General features: G+C 39.7%; 2 protein-coding genes across 11 annotated transcripts in view; both read right to left on the bottom strand.

Annotated features, from left to right (window-relative positions):
• LOC123773626 (guanine nucleotide exchange factor DBS) overlaps positions 1 to 25,907 on the bottom strand; it is a 544,948-nt gene that overhangs the window by 105,800 nt on the left and 413,241 nt on the right. The gene's annotated exons all lie outside the window — the stretch shown is intronic.
• LOC123773628 (regulatory protein zeste) lies at positions 2,552 to 20,851 on the bottom strand. 2 transcript variants are annotated; one of them, XM_045767438.2, is made up of 5 exons: positions 20,209 to 20,851; positions 16,281 to 16,370; positions 15,696 to 15,815; positions 11,291 to 11,501; positions 2,552 to 7,529 (listed from the first exon to the last, which is right to left on the bottom strand). In XM_045767438.2, the coding sequence occupies exons 2-5, from the start codon at positions 16,362 to 16,364 to the stop codon at positions 6,196 to 6,198; spliced, it is 1,749 nt and encodes a 582-aa protein (XP_045623394.1). In that variant the 5' UTR covers positions 16,365 to 16,370; positions 20,209 to 20,851; the 3' UTR covers positions 2,552 to 6,195. The 2 variants fall into 2 exon arrangements, with proteins under 2 accessions (XP_045623394.1, XP_045623393.1); XM_045767437.2 differs by having other exon boundaries at positions 16,281 to 16,468; positions 20,209 to 20,849.

Here is a 25,907-nt window from a genome sequence, read left to right as displayed (position 1 = left end):
CCTCCTGTGGGGGGAAATGGGGGGGGGGTAATAGTTGCGGAGGTACCCCCTATACCCTCTCCTATGGTATAGTCGCAGAGGCATATAGTTGTGCTCCAATAGTCCATGAGTTTATGAAACTATACGTCTACGACTCTGTGAATCCATGTGAGTACGTGAGTCTATAAGACCATGAAACCATGATTCTGAGACCATAAGACTCAAGGGTCAGAAAGAGACCACGAGACTCGAAACTTAAAACAGGTCAAGTTGGGTTAGGTTAAGTTAGATTAAAATAGGTTGGATCAGGTTGAGTTAGTTTAAATAGTAATGACGTACGGGGGTGCATAATTTCCTGAGGTCTTGCCCTAGGTTTCCTATTGCTGCGGGACAGGAAACCAATTTCCCCTAGCCTGTCCCTTAGGTTTCCCTAGGTAACTACTGTCCATTCCCCCAGGTATTCAACCCCACAACAATTGACTGCTCCTCAAGCAGATAGACCACACAGTCTGAAAGCTCCTGGGTACCAAATGGTGAACAACTACTCCCAAGGAGATGGAAAAAGACCCTTGAGTTTACCTGGTGATCCTGAGTTTACCTGGTGACCTGGGAAGGGATAGGATGCAGGAAGAGAAGAGGAAGGAAAAGACGGGAGGGGGAGGTGGTGGGTTAGGAGAGGGTGTTGACGCTAAACTTCATTAAAGTCAATGGTGAGTGTGTTTACAGAGACAATGTTGACGCTGGAATGTTTACACGTTGCTCTAATGAGGTCAAGTGAGGCAGAAGGGGAAGGAGGGGGTCAGAGGTCATGTCACACCTTACATAGTTACTCTCATAGCTTCAATTTTGTTGACAATTGAATTATTTCCCCATTCGTACTTGTTGAATAAATTAACCGCATGTTAAACAGCTACACTGAGAACTGCAGTGTAAATGTTTAAACTGATCTCTTTTTGGGTTAAAAAAATAGCTGAAGTTAGAACACTATTAACTTCATTTGTCCCTTCAGTGATTTATGGAACCATCAACCCCCATCTGTAGTCGATTGTTCAATAAATCATTCAAATGGGGGTTGGGATCTTTTTAATAAATCTCAAATCCTCTCGATGGAGGACACAAGAAAATTTACATATGCTAGTTAGCATTGTAAATGTCCACGTCTGTTGCAGGAGAAACAACTATCATAGTTTGTTTTTAATCCTCTAAGTATAGGGGTCCTTCCCTCCGTCCCATCCCAGATCCTTATCCTGACCCCTTCCCAGTGCTATATAGTCGTAATGGCTTGGCGTTTTCCCCCTGATAGTTACCTTCCCTCTAGAGGTACTGAGACATACATGTGTATAAGATATAAGATAATGAGATAACACATTAATAATGCTTCAATCAACAGACATTTGAGATTATTTTAAAATTAATTTAATTTTTTGGTAATTTGGTCAAAATCTGTCATGGAATGGATGCTTATTTATGTAGCTTGAATGACATCACTGTTGCCTGACCCAATTAGTCAATGGTGAACCTTGTTAATATAATCAATCCACAACAAGATAACGACACTCACGGCAATTCAACTAATCGATTTAATAGAATTAATGATGGATATGGATATTTAGCACAAGCTATGTTATTTGACTCGAAGAGTTTTTCAATATGAGTTCATACTTCACTTGACCTCGCCTGGATCTGCTTCAAATCACTACACGTCTGCTGTTCTATTGTCCCAAAAATGTCCTTGTTCTATTGTCCCAAAGATGTTCCTGTTCTATTGTCCCATAGATGTCACTGTTCTATTGTCCCATAGATGTCCTTATTCTATTGTCCCTCGTATGAGCCAATAGACCTTCTGCAGTTACCTTTGTTCTCATGTCTCTGTTCTATTGCCCTAAAGATGTCCTTGTTGTATTGTCCCATAGATGTCCTTGTTGTATTGTCCCATAGATGTCCTTGTTGTATTGTCCCATAGATGTCCTTGTTGTATTGTCCCATAGATGTCACTGTGCTTGACAAAATTGTCCTTCTGTTTGTCTGTTGCCTTGTATTCTACTGTCACGTACAAAGTATACAGAACTAAAGAAGACTACAGAACTACATATCAGTTTTCCTCGTAATATATGTTTTTCTATGCGCATATGGTATATATAAACATAGATGTGTGTATATCACGAAAATAAACACGTGATTAAGAATGTGACAATGTCAGACCACGGAGGAAAAATGAAACAGGAAATTTCCTTAAGTACTTTCGTATATTAAATACATCTTCAGAAGGACCTTCTGAAGATGTATTTAATATACGAAAGTACTTAAGGAAATTTCCTGTTTCATTTTTCCTCCGTGGTCTGACATTGTCATAAACATAGATTTGAACCCGTTTTGTCCGTACAACTTGAACTTTATCAGACTTCACATCTAGTCCATTCGAATACTAGGCATAGTTAGGAACATCGAATTCTATTTCTCACTAATCTTTAAATATATGGAGCCATATGCACTCAGAACATTGCTGCCTGAAACATAGTAACATAACAATTAATTCATATTTTGCAAACTAAAGAGAAAAAAAAAACACATGTACCTTCATATCACAGTTTATTATTCTATTACATCTGTTAGCATTTTATAAAAAAATTAATCTAATTCTTCTGGAAATCTTTCTTGGATACACCCAGTTATATAAACCTATACAATTTGCTGGTAAGGCAGTTTAAACACGGGTGGCGACACACTAGTCATCTACAGGTCTCCCGTATTTCTTCTAGGATAGTGTGGAAGAACTTCCACCTTGTGACATTTACCATCTCCCCATATTAAATTACTGTTGAAAAGAGCAACCTGAAAACCCAAGAGAATGAATGCCTCTATGGATCAGTCCGGCAACCAGGAGGCCTGGTCGACAACCGGGCCGCGGGGACGCTAAGCCCCGGAAGCACCTCAAGGTAACCTCAAGGTATGGATACAAATCCATTTTGATTTGACCCAAAATAAAATTATTTCAGAGAATATTGGCACGAGACTTAAGAAGGAGATTAGGCTGTAGAAGAGATAAGCAAATTTAAGGTATTAGATTAAAAATTTAATAAAAAGTATAAATACATATAAATTATAGATGCACAAGCAAATAGGGATACTAAGGAGATGAGGTATCAGAATTCATAAAAAGTTTAGCATCAAGAGACATTTAAATAACCACAAGACTTGGTATCTATTCAAATAAGAACGTCTTCGTTTAAATAAAATTTTGTTACCTTATTATACCAAATATCTAATTTATTATGAGAAAACACTGTCATGAGGTAAGATCACATGGGGATGAAAAATATAAACTACACAAAGATTAAATATCTTCTGAAATTAACAATGAAACTGTGTTTGATAGACGCAGGCGAGAAATATTGCTTGTGAAATAAAGAAATGCATTATATAGGAAAAAATAAAAAAAGGTTATTTAACATAAATGTTAAATAATCGTAAGATTTGCACAACTGATTTTAACACTATGGAACCCTTTTGTGCTATGCCAGGTTACTAGAAATCAGCAAATATAATAGAAAATTATAATTCTGGGGAAGCATTACAATTTATCATACCACAGTACATAAATACTGAAAAATTTATAACAAAACATCTGAGACAAACAAAAATAAATGGACATAAGATACTTAAGATAAGAAGCTTAAATATTATAATATTACCAACAAGAATAGATTAACAATGATTGCATTATCATTATATACATAAGAAATGAAAGCTGCCAAATATGTCGCACACCAGACGATGTTTCACCCGAGCTTTAATGAATGGAAGAAAAATCAATCCGAGAGAAAAAACTGGCGAGACTTTACAAGATTTACAAGGACAAGGTTTTTTACAAGAACTTTTATAAGGCTGGGCTGAGCAAACTGAACAACAAAAATAAATTAAACAACTTCAGATAGATAATTAGAAAGTAAAAGAATATGAGATCAATTTTCAATTATAATGAATATAAGAAATTATGACAAGTCAAACAGGACTACAAAAGCCGTTAAATAGCAGTAACGAAAAGAAGGAATTACAGTAATAGAATTACAACTGAAAGATCATTTATCTATAAGAAATACAGAAGTACAAGAACAAAATAGTTGGTAGTTCCAATTAATAGTTATAAATGGTTATAAAGCCCAAGGGACGTGTGCAACAATACCAGGAATGTGGGATGAAATCTGGTCCTTAAAATAGACAAATAATATAAATACACACAGGATGAATAAATAGGTTTGACATACACAAAATAATTTAGCTAAAGACCAGGGGCCAGATTCACGGAGCAGTTACGCAAGTACTTACGAACGTGTACATCTTTCCTCAATCTTTGACGGCTTTGGTTACATTTATTAAACAGTTTACAAGCATGAAAACTTGCCAATACACTGTTGTTACAGTATTGTTATAAACAGCCTCCTGGTGCTTCGGAGCTCATTAACTGCTTAATAATTGTAAACTAAGCTGCCAAAGATTGAGAAAAGATGTACAGGTTTGTAAATGTTTGCATAACTGCTTTGTGAATCTGGCCCCAGGAAGTGTAAATAAGACCTCACAATGACATAAGACGGCAACAATAATAGAAAACAAATTAAATATGAAAATGGCTTTTAATTAAAATATCAAAGAAAGGAATTTCTCATTTGAATATCCTTTCCCGTAAAGTTTATTTTGGGATATACAGTACGTATATGCATAGCAAAAATTGAAGATGACTGGTTCTATATAAAAAAAATATATTATTAAAGGTTTGACAAATGTTTTAGAGAGCACATAGCATGCCCATTTTTGGCACTTGAACCTGGTAATTGAAAGTGAACTACCAGCTGTGTAGTGAACTACCACTGGTAGCTGTACAATACAGCTACCAGCGTACAGTATTGTAACGTATACAATAATTTGACCTAGCAAAGCAAAACACAGTTGTCATAATTCATTATATTCTACGCGCACTATTCAGACGTCATTCCATCTTGCCTACTGGCACTACTCCCTAATGAAAAATAGTTAATCCTCCCCTCGCATCTTCAAGCTATATTTACAGAGTATACACGAATCTACCATATTTCCGAGGCAACTATTGGCAACTAGATATGGAAAGTAATGCCCATTTGGAATGAAGAATTGCCAGGTATTAATAAGTACTGTACCTTTAAACTTCACCAGTCCATATCAAATCACCTGTATCTTAATACTGGAAAGCTAAGGCCTATACAGTGGCTTGGAACTCTATGCATAACAATGCCCATATGGTATACAATACAATGATGAAAAATGCTCAGCATTGATGCTGAGAACAGAATACTGAAAATCACAAATGATGAAATAATAATGATGATAATGATGATGAAAAATATTATGAAAATATGAAATGGAACAGGCACATCATCTTTAGTAATAATACGTAAACCACACGCTTTCGCTTCTCTCAAGTTGTAATGGAGTCGTGTGACTTTCCCCTCACCCCCAAGGATATTATTTTCAAATATCTGAAAAGATTCCGCAGAGGAACACGACTTGTGATGCAGATCACCACACTTTGGAGATCACTCGAGTTCCCACAAAGCAAGAGAAGTTTCGTGACAATTGCAAGGCAAATAAATATATCTTGAGCCTGTACCACACACTGGCATCACCATTTATTCCACACTTCAGTTAAGAAACTACGAGTACAGTTTCCCTAAAGACCAATGAAGGAAGTGTTGGAAAATAGTTTAAGAAAGATAAGCTGCCAAATATACACATCAACCCGCTTTATCAGGTACTATTCATTCCACCTCTTATAATTACACTAGAATTCCAGAGGACAGAAGAGCACTAGGCACTGCAATTTGAATGATGTTGCACCCAGTGTTTTCAATAGCCTCCTTCATACCCAAATCCTGGTTAAAACTCCTGAATAAAGTCCAAGAAGCATTTAGTTATATCCAAATGGCCCACATATATTGATGTAGGGAACATTTGTAGTAGAGGCACTCTTATTCTGGTTAGTTGTTACTAGCACCTACATGTGAAGTCTAACAGTACTAATACTTCCTAGTAAACAGGACTAATTATACTGGGAGACATCGTTGAAACTAACAGTCATCCTGGTCCCATTATCTTTGAAGTTACAAAAAAAATAAAAAATCATGACTATCATGAACCACCAGACACGAACTCGTCAATATGACTCTCCTCGTGTGATTCAGTTACCTAGAGGCTAGTGTAAGGAAAGCCTGCGGGTCGTACTTGAGTCGTTGCCTGACCTGGAGCAAACATACCAGGTTGCATGCAGGCCGAATATAAAGGCTGTTGTGTCTGAAGGTTTAGGGGTAACTGGACGTGAGAATAGGCAGGGTAATTGGTACCGATAGGTGCATGTGACATGGAGACAGGCACCCCAGGATGAGTGTTGGGTGGAACAGTGGCTGTGGGTGCTGCTGTTACTGGAGGTGTATTGCGAGCATCCTTAGGAGGTTCTTGAGGGGGTTGTGCCTGTTGCTGCTGCATTACTTGCTGAGCACCTGTTTCTACACGCTGTTGATCTGGCCTCTGATTCTGTTGCTGCTGCTGCTGTTGCTGCTGTTGCTGCTGCTGCTGCTGCTGCTGCTGTTCCTGAGGCTGTGCCGGTGGATTCTGAGCACCTGTTGTGTTGTCATTATCATCGTCATCATCATCGCTCTGACCCATGGTACGTTCAGCTTTTTTGTCCATTCGGAAGAATTTAACATTTGGAAATTGCTCTTTCATGAAATGCCTGAAGGAGGAATAACCCATTACCTTGACATCTGGTTCAAAATGTTCACAATATTCCTTATAGGCATTATGAATTTTCTTACGAGTAATATCAGCTGGTAAGTAAACTGGAGGAGATTTACCAGATTTGTTAGGCTTTTTGGGAGTGTTTGTGTTCGGAGAATATCTGGCAATGTAGCTCTGCAAGAACGCTGCAGCATGCTGATACGTATCCAGAGGAAATGTGTTTGGTGGCTTTTTGCCATGATTTCCATGCACTCTTGGAGTAACACCATTAACCATAACATGCTTTCTAATGGCTTTGAGTTGATAATGAGTACAATTTTCTAAGTATAAGAAAGCATCTAAACAAACTTTTTTCCCCTGGAAAACATACGATGCCCTGAGCCTTTTTCTTTCTTTGTGACGTGAAGTTTCTTCCGGGTTTGCTAAACATGCCATAGTCACTCCCATTAGGTACATATCATGTTCATTCTTAGTTAATTCAGCAATATTTAACCGATGTCTAAATACAAACTCAGGGTTCATGTTTTTGAAGCAATTATCACCCTCACACTCACAACCCTTCCCAAAGCGTTCCCGCACTTGATCACTATTTTCCTCCAACTTAGTAGGGTCAATACCCTCAGCTAGAAGATCTGCCAATTTCCTCTTCTTCTTTACTTCTTTCTTAATTTTGGGTTTGGTTTCTTGTTCCTCTTCATTAATATCATTAGTGTTAAGTGTAGTGTCACCTTCCTGGTTCTGCAAATCACCTATTGGATAGTTGGAGTTCATGCCATTTTGCCCATCTAAAAGGGAGAAAAAAAGAAATTAATAATAAACCTATACTGTACTAGACACAAACTAAAAAGATACTAAACAGCTGCTACTTAAACCTTATTTTCCCACACTTACCTCTTTTGGGTACGGCACTTCGGTTTCGGATCCATATTTTTCTTTGGGTTGTTAGGGCTAAAATTTACTTTCAAAGAAAGTAAAATTGAATCACCACTAGATAAAATTTATTGGCGTATGATTCATCCCGAGGAAGGAGAGTCGGCCATTATACTTCCCAGACGAGACACACTAGTGGATCAGTGCTGGAATTTTGCACATTGGCAAGTTTCCTGTGGTTACCACTGCCATCCGACCTTGTCTATAAACGGGAAGTACCTCTGTTCCATACTTATTAATCAGACAGATTGGCCACGTCATTATATAAGTACTAGTATAGGTGAGGTTAGGAGGCAAGAGAACTAGCCCGATGGGGTGAATACTGAGCTCTTAAATTCACTTATTGCCATTTTAATTTAACTGGTCCAAACCTCAAGTGTTTAAATTATAATCTGATGACAGCTTGAGAGCTAAATTACGAGAAGTCAATGGGTTTGGCATGATCAGCGAAAGCATACTGGTCGTTCCCATAAACGCCATAAGCACATTGTCGACAAGTGGAGATGCAGGGCCCACGTGACTCATACACATCCAAGCCCGAGCTTCAACTTCACAGACGGCGAACTCTTAATGTTTCATATATTAGTACAATATTAATCAAACTTATGTCTCTAAGTATATCATACTATTAACTATTTACAAATTAATTTAATAGTAGTAGCTTAACTTTAGCGAGATTTTATCCATTCATAATGGTGGTGTTCATTTTTTTGCAAGTATGTGGCTAATAAATATAATTAAAACCCCCAAGTTTGTGATGGATTAGTTGTGCAGAGCTGTAAAGTAGTCCACTACTTTAAAATTAAATAAATATATAATTCATTTAAATAAATATTTAACATAAATTTATCAAATAATTAAGCAAGAATAAATCAATAAAATTGCACCCAAAAGAAAATTCTCACAGGTGCCAGTAGCATGAGATCTGATATAGGCACACAGACTAGTCGATCAGATACCTTAGAAGATGTTTATTAACTCTAGAACACAATTAGAAGCCTGTTGGTAATTTTCCTTATATTTAGAAGAGAGAAGACAATGAGAAACCCTTGGGTCCTTTATCTTTACTGTATAGATAAGTGTATTTATTGCACCCATACATTATAATGGGGCCCTTTTGCACATTCTGCCATAACTTCTAGTTCTTTAAGAAATTACCAGTATGTACACTGAAACTTGTATCTCTAATATTTTCCAGATGTGAATTAAGAGTGACCTCTTAACTACACTCTCAAGATAACCCCAAGATACACTCTAGAGAACACAATACGAGGCACTGAATTTAAGGAATTAAGCACTGAACGTAAATTTTCTCTGCATGTCCTTAGGTCAGAAACTAACCTTAAATGGAGCAGTTACTGTGCATCATTATTCCACCCCAGTGAGTACTTAATAAGTACAGTATCATCTTTTTCTTGGCAACTATTGTTGAAAGGTTTCTTTTATCAAGTATCATTTGTCTAGCAGTCAAGAGTTACCTAACTGTACTCTTTAAATGTAAGCTCTTCTGACAGGATTACTCCCACAACAGTTACACTTTCTTTACATTCTATAATATGGTTAGAATTTTTTATGGTTCTAGTTTGAATTTCTAATTATTTTCTATAACACAGAGGTTGGAACTTTCGTTCACTGTACATCATAGCGTCGCCTGTGGTCCACTGCAAGACTTGGTTTGCATTAGTTTGAAAATTTGTCGTAATCCTTATAAATGATACTCTTTATAATATAAAATTATATTGTTATCTGCAAAGGATGATGCAGCTCTAGTGTCTATCTACATCAGATATGAGAATGAGAGAGTACTGGAGCTAAGTACAGTATCCTGAGGAACAGAACTTTTTCATGAATGAAGCTTCTGATTTTTGTTTAACTATTACACTTTTGATTCTATTTGTAAGAAAGTTGTAGACATAGCTCTCTACAGCATTACATTTTGAGCACATTTGTGTGTCATTACACCATAGTTACATTTGTCAAAGACTTTTATGATATAATTGAGTAAGGTTATACAGTTACATATGTGATTTTATACAAAAAATGAACATTGAGAGACACACCCAGACTTAACCCTTTCCCCAGCTCTTGTAATGTTCTCTAAATTACATTCCACATTATCAATTCCTTTAATCTTCAAGTCTCGCATAAAAACCTTGTCACTTTTTACCATCTTCTGTTCGCAATTTATTCCTCTTATGCTTGACACAGCCAAATGAACCTGCCTTTGATTTCTTGGGCTTTGGCAGGACACAGATATAAGGATATTTTGACATTTAGCATAAAGAAATTTGGATTGCACCACCTTATACAAGCAGCCTTGTTATTCTTATTAATTTTTGAGACATCACTCAAAATCAACCCACAATTTCAAGCTGATTCGTGAAGGCATTCTCCAGTATCACCTAGACATGCCATATGTTTGACTAAAAGTTAATCAAGGAAAAATAATGGTAATACAGTACATACTGTCAGGCATTGCTCTGGGGGAATATATACCTAATAAACAAATTATAGAAGAAAATTACCTGTAAGCAATATAGTTTTATGTGCATCTTCACTACAAATGTTTCTCAAACATCTCATATTTTACAACATCGCCAAGTATATACTCTCACTTCCTAGTTGTATAGTTTCTAAAATTGCTCAAAACATCCATATATCTTAAATTGTCTTGTCTCACCCAGATTTTCTCAACTATACAGTATTTCTCTAAAATAACCATTTGTTTGAATAAATTATGAGTTCAGTTTTCCACTCCAGGTCTAACTACACTGTGTTTACATTTTTTTTTTTAATAATGTTTACTCCCAGTCATCTGGTTTGAGTGGCAAAGTTACACACAACAATGAAGACATGAATAAGAAGTCTATAAATGAATGTAGCTTTAAAATAACAAAACAGTGCTAGAGTTAGAGGTACAGTGACACCTCGGCTTACAAATGCCCCCTCTTTACGAACTTTTCGGGTTACGGCCCAATTTCTTCGTAAAATCAGAATCAGGTCACGAACATTGCCTTGGGAAACAAAATTTGTGGATACACGTATGGCCGACCTAACACGTGGTGGTACAGCGTCCGCGTCTCAGTTTACCAGTACCTACTGCCCAGGTTCCACACCGCTACTCTTAGCTCCCCCCCTTCCTTTTGAAGTGTCTTCCATACGCACAAGAGTTAGGTATAAAATTTACTTTGAAGTTAATTTTTTGGGGAGTGTGGAACGGATTAATTCCATTTACATTATTTCTCATGTGGAAAATTCGCTTCCATTTACGAATTTTTGGCTTACAGATCGTCTCTGGGAACAGATTAAATTTGTAAGCTGAGGTACCACTGTACAAGTAAAAAATAATAATAATAATAATAAATAAATAAATACATTTAAAAATATGTATATGGCTGGTTATGAGAGCTTGTTATACTCTCACACATGAACCTAAGACAAGGGTGTAAAAGTGACTGCTGATTAGCGAAGGCTATATCACTGCTCGAGGCAGGACCAAAGAGATGAGGCTCAACCCCTGCAAGCGCAAATAGGTAAGTACAAGCCTACTTAAATTAGTTACCATAACCTGATTGATTCAATATGATCTGAAATACAAAATTCTCTCTCATCTTACCCATTTCAGTTGTTGACCATATGGAATGCTCGAGGGGTTGGGGTTGAAGTTGAGACAGCTGATCTGCAGTCATGTGAGTCAGCTGCGGAGGACCTTGCTGTGGCTGCTGCTGCTGCTGCTGTTGCTGCTGCTGTTGTGCTTGTTGCTGTCCACTAGGAGCTTGCTGGTTGCTGTTATTATCACTTTGTGAGGTTGGTGGATTCCCTTGGGGCTAAAAAGAAAAGAGCAGGCAATTTGATAACATTACATAAATACAAATACTTTTCAAAACGTAATCTGTGCAAGTCAGTAAAAACTTGTGCAAACCTGCAAAGCTAAAAAAAGTTGGTAATGAGTACACTAGCCAGAAAACATCAGCTTTTGTTTTGAATCAAAAGTTTACCTGGAATTGACCTGGAGTCGGTTCCAAGAGTACTTCCTACTTCCCTACAAACCTGGGTCAGGTTTGTCTTGTGATAAGTTGATCGACAAGGCTGTTGCTTGCAGTGGCCTAGAGGCCTGCATATTCATTACAACCTGGTTGATCTGGCACTTCCTGCAGGAACTTGTATAATTATTTCTTAAATTACATCAATTTTTGTTTTGTTAATATTTCATATATTTGTTGAGAGGAGGTTGAAGAGTCATGAACCTCTGATGTTCATAATGTTCTCGGTTTGTGCCTCTGGCACCTTTTCTCTTCATTGGGTCAATTTTGCTCTCCCTACCATTCCCTCTTTCTCTAGCAGGTTGTTATTTTGTTCACATTTGGGACCTGGCCTTTCAATACCTTCCATGTACAGTACATGCTATGTGACAGCTCTCTCTCTCTTCTTCTTTCTCGAGAGAACATTTTACGAGTTTTGAGATGGTCCCAATAATTTAGGTGCTTTACTGTACATGTTCTCTGAATTTCTCCTGTTTTGAGAGGGAAAGTGAGTACCGAGTAGTACTGAAGGCGGAAATGCACAAATGATTTTAAAAGTAGGAGCAGTGTGGTGGAATCCCCAGACGGCACCCGACAACTGGGTGGACAGCGCTTTGGATTCGTAATCCTGAGGTTCTGGGTTCGATCCCCGGTGGAGGCGGAGACAAATGGGCAAAATGTTTCTTTCACCCTGATGGCCCTGTTACCTAGCAGTAAATAGGTACCTGGGAGTTAGACAGCTGATACGACCTGCTTCCTGGGGGGGGGGAGGGAGGGGGGTAACAAAAAGGAGGCCTGGTCGAGGACCGGGCCGCTAAGCCCCGAAATCATCTCAAGATAACCTCAAGATCTCAAGATATCCCCAGATTATAGGTTCTCATAATTCACCCAATTTCTTTTCTGGCTGATGCTATGCTTAATGATATTATTCCCATTTTGACCAGACCACACACTAGAAGGTGAAGGGACGACGACATTTCGGTCCGTCCTGGACCATTCTCAAGTCGATTCACGACAATCGACTTGAGAATGGTCCAGGACGGACCGAAATATCGTCGTCCCTTCACCTTCTAGTGTGTAGTGTGGTCAACATACTTTAGCCACGTTATTGTGACTCATAGCCTGCTTATTCCCATTTTGTTTTCTTACATGAAGAGATCTGATTGTATCTTGAATATTGTATTTCATTTAAGTTCTACATTTTCACCACATCATAATACTGTTACAGTATCTAGAATTTATCACTGATAAAAATCAAGTTAATAGTTATTTTCTGTTGCCCAGTATAAAGAGGACTGTAGTTTGATGAGCAACGTATATGGAGTAGCAGATTAAAGTTTAATCTGCTACTTCATATAAGTTATTCATATTATCAAACATCATTCAAATTCATGATTTGAATGAAGTTATTATTCAAACTATTATTCAACTATTACCAAAGATAATACTTCATTTTTTCAAACTTTTTTTTTGTTTTCTTTTTTAACCTAGCTCTACATACCTTTCAGGTACAGTATATTGATTTCATAATTCATTACTCATCACTGGTGGCGATGAGCTTCATCACCAGTAAATACTGAAATTAATTTTTTATCGATCCACAGACTTAATGTGTTGCTTCCTATAGAGATTCACAATCTGTTAAGGGTTGCTCGCATGTACAATCCTCCCCAGACATTTCAAACACCTTCAAATGTTTAGTAAGACTGGAAGGAATACCCGAAACATTTGTTGAAGTCATATATGCTTGTGTGGCTAATGTAGAAGTAGTACGGCAGTCACTAATTGCTTTCACACGGAAACAAAACTCTTGGGAAGTAATCGACCACTGCTGCAAGCAAGGTGCTACATATGGCCTTCAAGCTATGGAGCCTTCTTTTGATTACTTACATGTCTCCAGCAAGCACACTGAGGTGACAGTGTATAAAAGAAACATTGAAAATAAGAAGCAATACAGTATATAATAAGACAATGGTACAAGATGTGTGTTGAAAATAAAGGTAAGGTAAATCTTGAGGTCATCTCAAGATAACCTCAAGGTAAGGTAATTATCAGTATGCTACACTAATCCATTATGACTATATAGCACTTAGAAGGGGATCTGGGATAGAAGGGAGGGAGGGAAGGAACAGTCACTAAATGCCGACCTACAAGAAGCGACACCGTAACTCAACTGTCCAGTCCAAGTGGTTGGGTGCTGTCGAAAATGAAGTACAACTTTAATTGTAGCTACAGTGAGGCTGCCGAGAAAAAGACACCAACAAAGGGATAAATGTTGTTTACTTCCCACGAAGGCATTCCTCCCGGAAAACCAAAATTGTCCTCATTCCCTCGTATAAGTACACACAAAAATAAGAAAAGGTTGGATTAAATATAAAGTCAATTATGCCATGTGCTTTATCATCAGTTTATATGCAATTTGTCCAAGTCAAGTCTGTCTCACATTATACCCACATTCACTCTAAAAAAGATATATAAAATATATACACTATATACTGTACATATAATTAAACATTAAAAAAAAAAGTACAGTATGTACAGTACTTTCAAATTATAAGACCCACTAATTTCACAATTAATTGATTAAACAAAATTTTAACCTCATAAAATACAAGCTTTGAAAGCAGCCTAATTATGCAGCTGCTTGTATTTTAATGGAATATATCCTGCAATTTGCTTATTTAATAAGAAAATCATACATTATTCTGATATTGAAATACCACTTTTATTTCCCCAGCAAAATGTGCAAATCTGAAAATATTAGAGCAGATTTTTCATCTTCTTCTATAATAAAATTCACTTAAAATACATGCACCTTACTCTGGCTAATATTCATATTTCATTTTTGCCTCTTTTACTTTCCAAAGCTTCAAGTATAACAATTTTTTAGGCTGATGGGTGGGAGGCTCCCAAGCATGCACTGGAAGAGTTTAAGCGCAGCAAGAGTATCCTGGAAAGAAAGTGATGGATGGAAAAATTCCAATGAGCTGGAGGAGGGTAGAGAGAGCAGGAATATCATAGAAGCGGAGGAAGAGAAATGAATGGGAAATGCCTGGAGCAACATGTGGAATCGAACTTGCGTCCTGTGTCAACCCAGATCCATGCATCATCTTTTAGATACTAGTATATCACATTATTGCAATTTCACTGTGCAGATATAAATTGTTCCTTTTCATTGTGCAACACGAGCAGAACAAAGATGACTTTAGACTAGATGTTCTTAAAATATTTTGCTTCTATCCTTCTCTAAAATGCCTACCAATTTAAAAAGAGAAGTTCATTTGGCGAGTTACGTGAAAGCAAAGCAAAAGTATCTAAATAAAAACATGTAATACTGTCTCACGCACTTAGGCACCAAGAGAGTCGAACCGCCGACCCCACGATGTGAGGCAGAAGCTCCAGAAGAAGGGGGAGCAGGCAAGAGGAGGGGTAGCAGGCAGAAGTGAAGTTGTAGTACACAGAATAGGATGAGAAGCAGGCAGATGAGGAGGAATAAGCAGGAACCGCCGACCCCATGGTGTGAGGCAGAAGCTCCAGAAGAAGGGGGAGCAGGCAAGAGGAGGGGTAGCAGGCAGAAGTGAAGTTGTAGTACACAGAATAGGATGAGAAGCAGGCAGATGAGGAGGAATAAGCAGGAACCGCCGACCCCATGGTGTGAGGCAGAAGCTCCAGAAGAAGGGGGAGCAGGCAAGAGGAGGGGTAGCAGGCAGAAGTGAAGTTGTAGTACACAGAATAGGATGAGAAGCAGGCAGATGAGGAGGAATAAGCAGGAACCGCCGACCCCATGGTGTGAGGCAGAAGCTCCAGAAGAAGGGGGAGCAGGCAAGAGGAGGGGTAGCAGGCAGAAGTGAAGTTGTAGTACACAGAATAGGACGAGAAGCAGGCAGATGAGGAGGAATAAGCAGGAAGAGCTAAAGAAACAGAAAGAGCAACAGCAATTGGCAGCAGTAGATAGAAGTATAAAACAACACAAACCGAGCTTCTTTAACAATGATTTACCTGATAAGCCATAATGTGTACTGGTTGAGGATGGATGTGCCACTGTGGTGGCGGATGTGGAGGCACCATCACCATTGGCTGTGAGGTACCGGTACTTGTAGAAAGGTTTTGGGGTTCGTTCTGTAATAACACATTTATACAGAATATTGGGCCATTAACATACAGCAATATTCTAAAATTGTGTTAATTTATTAATATAGGCATAATATACCAAAAAATATAGGTATAAAGGAAACTGCAAAGGCCTATTGGTCCATATATATTTTTATATACATTGAACCCATTGCACAGGATGAGGTGGCTTTCAAAATCCACTGAAAATTCTTAAGTAACTGTCATATCACATTTCTGTTGACTATATTTAGAAAAAATTAATAACCTTTACAGGTGAAGCTTCCCTAATAACTGCATCTAAATAAAAAAAAATAATAATCACTATGGAAAGCCATTGGCAACTATTAGCTCCTTGTAAAAAGCTACAATTTTTACATTTACTAAAGTATAATACTGTAAAAAAAATTGAGTTTAATAAAAATTAAATGCAAAGAGCATAAATAAATGAGTGATAAGTATGAGATGGCTTACCTGTGTAGAGCGGGGAGCCCCGAGGATGTTAAATGAACGAAGCACCTCACTTGCCTCCTTCTCGGCTTGGCCATGTCCGTCCATACTTCACTGCAAATCGTACGTCCAAATAACAAGGGAAAACTTTTCACCAAACATTAGTTTCCGGCTGCATCGAGCGGAGGGAAGCATCCGAGCACTATCTATTGCTGCCGTACAAGAAACACGATTCAAGGTTTCCCAAGAGAAAACAAGTAAAGTACATGTACCAGTTAATAATTCTTGAATTGCATAGTGTTGGTAAGTCTTCATCAATTCTTAAATGATCTTTTGACAACAGGACACTTACACATTGAAATAAAAAACAAGAGGAAAAATTTAATTGTACAGTACATATTTTTGTACATTTAAATCGTTTACATTTGTAATTTAACATACCAGATTTATTAAAATATTTATCAAACAAAAATACTGTAATAGCTATTTGTATAAGCAGCACTTTCCCAAAAGATTTCAATTAAAATTGCTATTTTTTAAAAACCTAAAATTAGCATCACAAAATACAGTATAAATGAATAACGGTTTGCTTTCTTACACACATAAACTCTAATCCTATGTCCAGAGCTGTTTGAGCTGTTTATGAAAGCACATGTGATAAAACACCACTATGACACGAGAGAAAAATACAGTTACACTATTCACTCGTCCAAGACAAATCAATTGAATCAATAAGACCGAGAAGCCATTAGGGTACGAGTATTTTACCAGTGGCTTCTAAAGTTTAGGTCACTGAGAATCCCTCAAATACCTATTGTATAAGTGACAGGATTACAGACCAACAATGCAGACAAGCGTGATGATGTTGACCAGACCACACACTAGAAGGTGAAGGGACGACGACGTTTCGGTCCGTCCTGGACCATTCTCAATCGACTTGATAATGGTCCAGGACGAACTGAAAAGTCGTCGTCCCTTCACCTTCTAGTGTGTGGTCTGGTCAACTATTGTGACTCATCACCTGCACAGGTGTGATGAAATGACCCAGAGTCCACCACAAAACTACTTCACTGAGGGGTTCATTCAACAGTATATTTCAAATTGTTGTAGATAGTGGCATCATTATGTGTTTATAAATACACTATATACAAATAATTCAAAGCAAATTACAATATATTATGGTCCACACTAAACACAGTTGGTTTCTTCATAATTAGCAAAGTCATATAATTAAGCAAATTAAACAGCATAAAATGGCTTTTCAAATTAATGCATTATAACAATTAACAAAAATTCACGTAAACAGTACTTTCCAATACACTGAAAATTCTCTCTCAACATAAATATCAACATGATCCAATTCCACCAAGTCTAAATGATTCACACGAGAGCAAAAACCTTCAGTAATAAAACAAAGTTAAAGTAACCATAACTCTCAAGAAATATTAAATTAATAGTATCAAGGTATGCCGATTACATTTTGATGTAGTTAATTAAAGAGTTGTTTGTAAAGTCATAATAAACTTGATGACCTAACTCGTTAAATGACATTCATTAGCGAAGTAGAGAGATTTATTTGTTTTGCAAACAAAATGCCGCTAACTAATTTCAGACCTTAACGGCTATTCCAGTCAATTTATCAAGACTTAACTTCTTTGGACTCCTGTAGTGTTAACCTACTGTACCTACAAACAATTCTATGACGATTTACTCATACACTGTAATATTAAAATGTATTTAAAGTTAAAAGAAACGGTATAACCAACAACAATTAACCTACAGACCCCATGGCAACAAACTTGACTGAACTTGTATTGATTCAACATGCCACTCACTGTAACATTTATTTGTACAAAGTTTCATTACTGAACTGAAACCTTACCCAAGGGCCACTATCTCTATAGTGGCCCATGGTTTTAACACCTACAATGAAACATATGTGCCATGTTTCAATACCTACACTGAAACATTTGAACCATTTTTCAATACCTACACTGAGACATTTGTGCCTACACTAAGACATTTGTGCCTACACTAAGACATTTGTGCCATGTTTCAACACCTACACTAAAACATTTGAACCATTTTTCAATACCTACACTGAGACATTTGAACCATTTTCAATACCTACACTGCGACATTTGAACCATTTTTCAATACCTACACTGAAGCATTTGAACCATTTTCAATACCTACACTGAGACATTTAAACCATTTTCAATACCTACACTGAGACATTTGTGCCATTTTTCAATACCTACACTGAAACATTTGAACCATTTTTCAATACCTACACTGAAACATTTGAACCATGTTTCAATACCTACACTGAAACATTTGAACCATGTTTCAATATCTACAATGAAACATGTGCATTTACATACCTACACTGAACCATTTGTACCATGTTTCAATCTATACTATGAAACACATGTACCATGTATCAATACCTACACTGAAACATGTACCATGTATCAATACCTACACTGAAACATGTACCATGTATCAATACCTACACTGAAACACATGTACCATGTATCAATACCTACACTGAACAGTATCTCTCCTGTCTCAATAGAAAACTCATTTCCAGCATATATATATATATATATATATATATATATATATATATATATATATATATATATATATATATATATATATATATATATATATATATATATATAACACCTTAAAAGTCAACCATCATCCCCCTTAATCACCCAGCGCTGCGACAAATGCCAATTACACTAATCCCAAATTAGCCTGGCAGAGAATTCTGGCAGCGAACTACAGTAGTCCCGCCCCCCCCCCCCCCTTTATACAATATTAACAAAGTAGTAATAAATCGTATCAAAAGGCCCAATAATCTGACCAATAACCCACAATAACTCTTATTCAAATGTCTAGAGATAATATTATATATCATTCGAGCTTGTCGTATATATACGTATATATATATATAATAAAATATCTCATACTTTGTATTTTCCGTTGTATTAAAGCCTTTAACCTCCCAGACACGTATATCTAAGAGGCCTAGAGGCCCAAAGCGGCCTCCAAGACATATTTAGAGGCCCAAAGCGGCCTCCAACACGCATAACTAGAGGCCCAAAGCGGCCTCCAAGACATATTTAGAGGCCCAAAGCGGCCTCCAAAACGCATAACTAGAGGCCCAAAGCGGCCTCCAAAACACATAACTAGAGGCCTAGAGGCCCAAAGCGGCCTCCAACACACATATCTAGAGGCCTAGAGGCTCAAAGCGGCCTCCAACACACATATCTAGAGGCCTAAAGGCTCAAAGCGGCCTCCAACACGCATAACTAGAGGCCTAGAGGCCCAAAGCGGCCTCCAACACACATATCTAAGATATTAATTACCTCCAACAACGATAATTAACATGAGAAACGAGAGGTCAGGGCCGCCGTGACCTCTCACCGCCTTCATTACTCATAAATCAGACCTAAATCCCACCGGAGGATTGACCAAAATGTATTCTACACCAAATACACCTCACATACAAACGCTTATAAATGAATAGAAAGAGAAAGATGGATAGAAAGAGAGAGAAAAAGAGAGAATCCGTGTATTAAAGATCTAAAAAGAGAGAGAGAGAACACACACACACACGCAAAAGACAAAAAAATGGTGGATAAAACACATATATACGTTTAACTTGACATTTGAAGCCTCATGTGCGTTTGCCATGTGTATACGTAAGTACGTATGTGCACATACGTGTGTGCATAAGACTCGTGGCACTCTCTACGGGGGAGAGGGAGGATATTTGGGGCCCGTGGCTGGATAACTTGACCCTTACGATCAGCGTTGGATAATAATTTGGGCCTTACGCACGCTCATCTGGGTCGAAAGTCGTGTACTTGATAATGGCGGAGGATTCTCTGCCCTAGCGACACACACCAAGGGCGAACTCCCCGTCCCAAATACTTACATTTTCAACTTCCTGTTGGCGTTTGCTCGCCGGGCCTCCGTCCCTCCTTCCCTGGCCGGTATGGCCGTTGACAACTCCGGCGGCGGTGTTGGACTATGTGTAAGACGCTGGGAATGGCGGGTAAGACGGGAAATAAGACTCTACTTCGTGAACAAAGAGGCGAAAATGGCGGCGTCTGGGGTGTGGGCGAGTCCACTCGCCGCATAGCGGGGGAGGGCATATGTAAATATCATTTATTCTCGTGAAAGAGGCTTTGGCAGCGTGTTTTTTTCGGCTGGATCCATAGGGTGGATCATACGCAAGGGGTTGGGGTAATGATTGTAATACAGATGTTCTCACGGCATGCGTAAAAGGGAAAGTTATGAGGGTCGGGGGTGATGATTGGTACGACAGAAAACGCGGCTCATCCGAGTGAGAGAAAACGGCGAGGCTGCGATCGATGCTGACTCTTGGAGAGACGATTGAAGGTGCTGGGAGGGGGCGGCTCCATCCCAGGTGCTGGGAGGGGGACGGCTAGCTGCGTCCCAGGTGCTGGGACAGGGACGGCTAGCTGCGTCCCAGGTGCTGGGAGGGGGACGGCTAGCTGCGTCCCAGGTGATGGGAGGGGGCAGCTCCATCCCAGGAGGTGGGAGGGGGACGGCTGGGTCCCGGGTGCTGGGAGGGGGACGGCTCCATCCCTGGTGCTGGGAGGGGGAAGGCTAGCTGCGTCCCAGGTGATGGGAGGGGGACGGCTCCATCCCAGGTACTGGGAAGGGAACGGCTGCGTCCCAGGTACTGGGAGGGGGACGGCTGCATCCTTATCTTATCTTACCTTAATTGTTACCTAACCTTACCTTATCTTACCTTACCTGTTCTTAATACAGTATATATAAAAAATGGCTCCTCGACTAACAAATAACAACTCGACTAACATATAGTTACTCGACTAACATATAGTTACTCGACTAACAAATAGTTACTCGACTAACAAATAGTTACTCGACTAACAAATAGTTACTCGACTAACATATAGTTACTCGACTAACATATAGTTACTCGACTAACATATAGTTACTCGACTAACAAATAGTTACTCGACTAACAAATAGTTACTCGACTAACAAATAGTTACTCGACTAACAAATAGCTACTCGACTAACAAATAGCTACTCGACTAACAAATAGTTACTCGACTAACAAATAGTTACTCGACTAACAAATAGTTACTCGACTAACAAATAGTTACTCGACTAACAAATAGCTACTCGACTAACAAATAGTTACTCGACTAACAAATAGCTACTCGACTAACAAATAGCTACTCGACTAACAAATAGTTACTCGACTAACAAATAGTTACTCGACTAACATATAGTTACTCGACTAACAAATAGTTACTCGCCTAACAAATAGTTACTCGACTAACATATAGTTACTCGACTAACAAATAGCTACTCGACTAACAAATAGTTACTCGACTAACAAATAGCTACTCGACTAACATATAGTTACTCGACTAACAAATAGTTACTCGACTAACAAATAGTTACTCGACTAACAAATATTTACTCGACTAACAAATAGTTACTCGACTAACAAATAGTTACTCGACTAACAAATATTTACTCAACTAACAAATAGCTACTCGACTAACAAATAGCCACTCGACTAACAAATAGCCATTCGACTAACAAATAGCCACTCGACTAACAAATAGCCATTCGACTAACAAATAGCCACTCGACTAACAAATAGCTACTCGACTAACAAATATTTACTCGACTAACAAATATTTACTCGACTAACAAATAGTTACTTGACTAACAAATAACAACTCGACTAACAAATAACTACTCAACTAACAAGTGAACGGGACTTCAATACACTGGAGAAAATAAAGCATAACGTAGGCATAATAACCAGGTAAAAGATTCGAATCCAAACTGAGCAAGTGAAGCAAAAGTTCGAACTGAGCAGCAACATAACGAGGAGACAAAACTGTAAACACAGATGAGACACAGACGAGGCAGAAGGGACGTCTTCACTTTAAGACTTAGGTTTAAGACGTTAGGTTAGGTTAGGTTAGGTGAGTGAAAAGGACTAGACGAGGCAATTGCCGAAGCCAATTCGATACGCATTTTGAACTGTTCATATGATAAAACGAGCAAAAGGATTTATTACAAGTACAACTGGGGGTAGAGCACACACACACACACAAGTTAAGTGAGGTGGTGGAGGCCAAGACCGTCAGTAGTTTCAAAGCGTTATATGACAAAGAGTGCTGGGAAGACGGGACACCACGAGCGTAGCTCTCATCCTGTAACTACACTTAGGTAATTACACTTAGGTAATTACACACACACACACACACACACACACACACACACACACACACACACACACACACACACACACACACACACACACACACACACACACACACCTGGTTACCTGGTTGATACCTGGTTGATGGGGGTTCTGGGAGTTGTTCTACTCCCCAAGCCCGGCCCGAGGCCAGGCTCGACTTGTGAGAGTTTGGTCCACACACACACACACACACACACACACACATATAGGTGAGTACACACACACACACACACACACACACACACACACACACCGAGGGCATACTTATTCCTTTTGATCTCGACTCAATCAAAAGTAATCGAAAACTAATATCACGCTATCCTGGACCCGCCAACACCACCCATAAAACTGTTACTCGGACCCCTCCGTTATCCCGGTGCTCTGGTGGAGAGGTGGAGGAGAAGGTGGAGCTGGTTGGGGAGGGAGCTGGGGGGGCGGCAGGCTGGAGTTGGTGGGGGTAGGGGGGGAGGAGTCTTTTTATGGGAACTATTGTTTGGTGTTGAATAATTCAGGGAGTCATTAGCGTGTGTGAAGCAATATATTATTCTCAGGTACCGGGACATTCCCTGTTGGATTACGACGGGATCAAGACACCACGACTGTGATTCACCGTCATTCAAGGCAAGACAACAGTGATTCACCGTCATTCAAGGCAAGACAACAGTGATTCACCGTCATTCAAGGCAAGACGACAGTGATTCAGTCATTCAAGGCAAGACGACAGTGATTCACTGCCACTCAAGGCACTATAACTGTGATTCACTATCACTCAATACGGGTTCATACCACACAGTGACAAAGGGAGCATCAATGCAGAAATCAAGATTTTCTGGTTCTGAGTGATATCCTCTCATGCTATCTGATTGGCTGGATAATACAATGGAAGTTTGCAGGAGGAATACAGCTGCATAATACACTCAATCTCAGCTACAGTAGAGCAAATTGCAGCACTCGAGACAAATATGAATGTATGTTTAAAGTGTGAAAAATAATATTATATTTGCTTATTGTTATCTGGCGATGGTGCCATATATGGTGATGGAGACATATATGTTGATGGAGCCATATATGGTGCCATATACGATAATGGTATAGCTCTTAATCTTTCCCCAGAATGTAAATTAAGCTCTTCTAATCTCTTGTCATATGAAACGTTGCTAATTCCGATGACTGAACCACACACTAGAAGGTGAAGGGACGACAACGTTTCAGCCCGCCCTGGACCATTCTTAATATTGGTCCAGGACCATTATTACCAGTACATCTTTTGCACTGCTCGCACTATTCTCATAATCTGTGCCAGATTATCTGTGGTATGGAAAATGTCTACAGTCCTTTTAGTTGTATTTGTTGCTAGTTTCATCTGCGTTGTCATTCCCTAGCATGCCTACAAGACTTGGCAACCAGTTGATAATTGACAAATCTCAACCTTTGAGTGTTTACGTAATACTGCAACATTTGTGATCATAATGTCATGTTGTTGTTGCAAGGCCACAATGACCATTCTGGAATATATATGCATTGATAACATGCCATCAGCGTCAATCAAGAACGCGTTCTCTGTGAAGTAGAGAGCACCTGTAAAGTAACTAACGGGGTAACTATTCTATTTTTTAGTATTTCCCACCACTAAACTCCTTTCTCTGTCGATCATCCACACATTAGACAATTACCAGTACCTGGACAAGTGTGGGAGTGGGATTTATATAGATTCCAGTCGACAGGAAATGACGCGAGGGCGCCCGTGATCCAGTACTTGGCGTCGACAAAAGGAAAAGATTTTTTATTTCCTTCGTGTTCATTAGTACGAGAAAGACCGAGCGGCCATTCCAGAGGCCTTAATGACCGTTCCAGGTGCAAAAAAGTGGGAGTGTTTCAGGCACTAACCAGTGGGATCATTCCAGGCACTAACCAATGGGACCATTCCAGCCACTAACCAGAGGGACCATTCCAGCCACTAACCAGTGGGATCATTCCAGGCACTAACCAATGGGGCCATTCCAGCCACTAACCAGTGGGACCATTCCAGCCACTAACCAGTGGGACCATTCCAGCCACTAACCAGTGGGATCATTCCAAACACTAACCAGTGGGACCATTCCAGCCACTAACCAGTGGGACCATTCCAGCCACTAACCAATGGGACCATTCCAGCCACTAACCAATGGGACCATTCCAGCCACTAACCAATGGGACCATTCCAGCCACCAACCAGTGGGACCATTCCAGCCACTAACCAGTAGGACCATTCCAGCCACTAACCAGTGGGACCATTCCAGCCACTAACCAGAGGGACCATTCCAGCCACTAACCAGTGGGACCATTCCAACCACTAACCAGTGGGACCATTCCAGCCACTAACCAGTGGAACCATTCCAGCCACTAACCAGAGGGACCATTCCAGCCACTAACCAGTGGGACCATTCCAGCCACTAACCAGTGGGACCATTCCAGCCACTAACCAGTGGAACCATTCCAGCCACTAACCAGAGGGACCATTCCAGCCACTAACCAGTGGGACCATTCCAGCCACTAACCAATGGGATCATTCCAGCCACTAACCAGTGGAACCATTCCAGCCACTAACCAGAGGGACCATTCCAGCCACTAACCAGAGGGATCATTCCAGCCACTAACCAGAGGGACCATTCCAGGCACTAACGAGTAGTGTAATGTATGCAACTTTACATGCGCCATTATTTCAGTGTATCCCTAATTGTAACTGCAATTTAGAGCCAGTCCTCTTGCCAGCAATATACGAGACAAGAGCGGCGGGGTAAATTGCTATCCAGACCATGTTGTTGTTCCCATCGGGGAGCTTCCGGTGACTGATCGCATGTCGCCAGGAGTATTGAGTGAAGGACGCTTACCCAAGTCAGACTTAGGGAGGCCCTCACATGCCCAGAGTGTGAGGGACTTGGGGAGGGAGGCTTAGGGAGGCACTCACATGCCCAGAGTGTGAGGGTCTTGGGGAGGGAGGCTTAGAGAGGCCCTCACATGCCCAGAGTGTGAGGGCCTTGGGGAGGGAGGCTTAGGGAGGCACTCACATGCCCAGAGTGTGAGGGTCTTGGGGAGGGAGGCTTAGGGAGGCCCTCACAAGCCCAGAGTGTGAGGGCCTTGGGGAGGGAGGCTTAGGGAGGCACTCACATGCCCAGAGTGTGAGGGCCATGGGGAGGGAGGCTTAGGGAGGCCCTCACATGCCCAGAGTGTGAGGGCCTTGGGGGAGAGAGACTTAGGGAGGTCCTCATATGCCCAGAGTGTGAGGGCCTTGGGGAGAGAGACTTAGAGAGGCCCTCACAAGCCCAGAGTGTGAGGGCCTTGTGGAGGAGGAAGCAAATAGTATATACTATAAT

The sequence above is a fragment of the Procambarus clarkii genome, chromosome 72 (genome assembly GCF_040958095.1).
Source record: "Procambarus clarkii isolate CNS0578487 chromosome 72, FALCON_Pclarkii_2.0, whole genome shotgun sequence".
NCBI classification, from domain to species: domain Eukaryota; kingdom Metazoa; phylum Arthropoda; class Malacostraca; order Decapoda; family Cambaridae; genus Procambarus; species Procambarus clarkii.
This window is presented reverse-complemented; position numbering and strand designations above follow the sequence as displayed.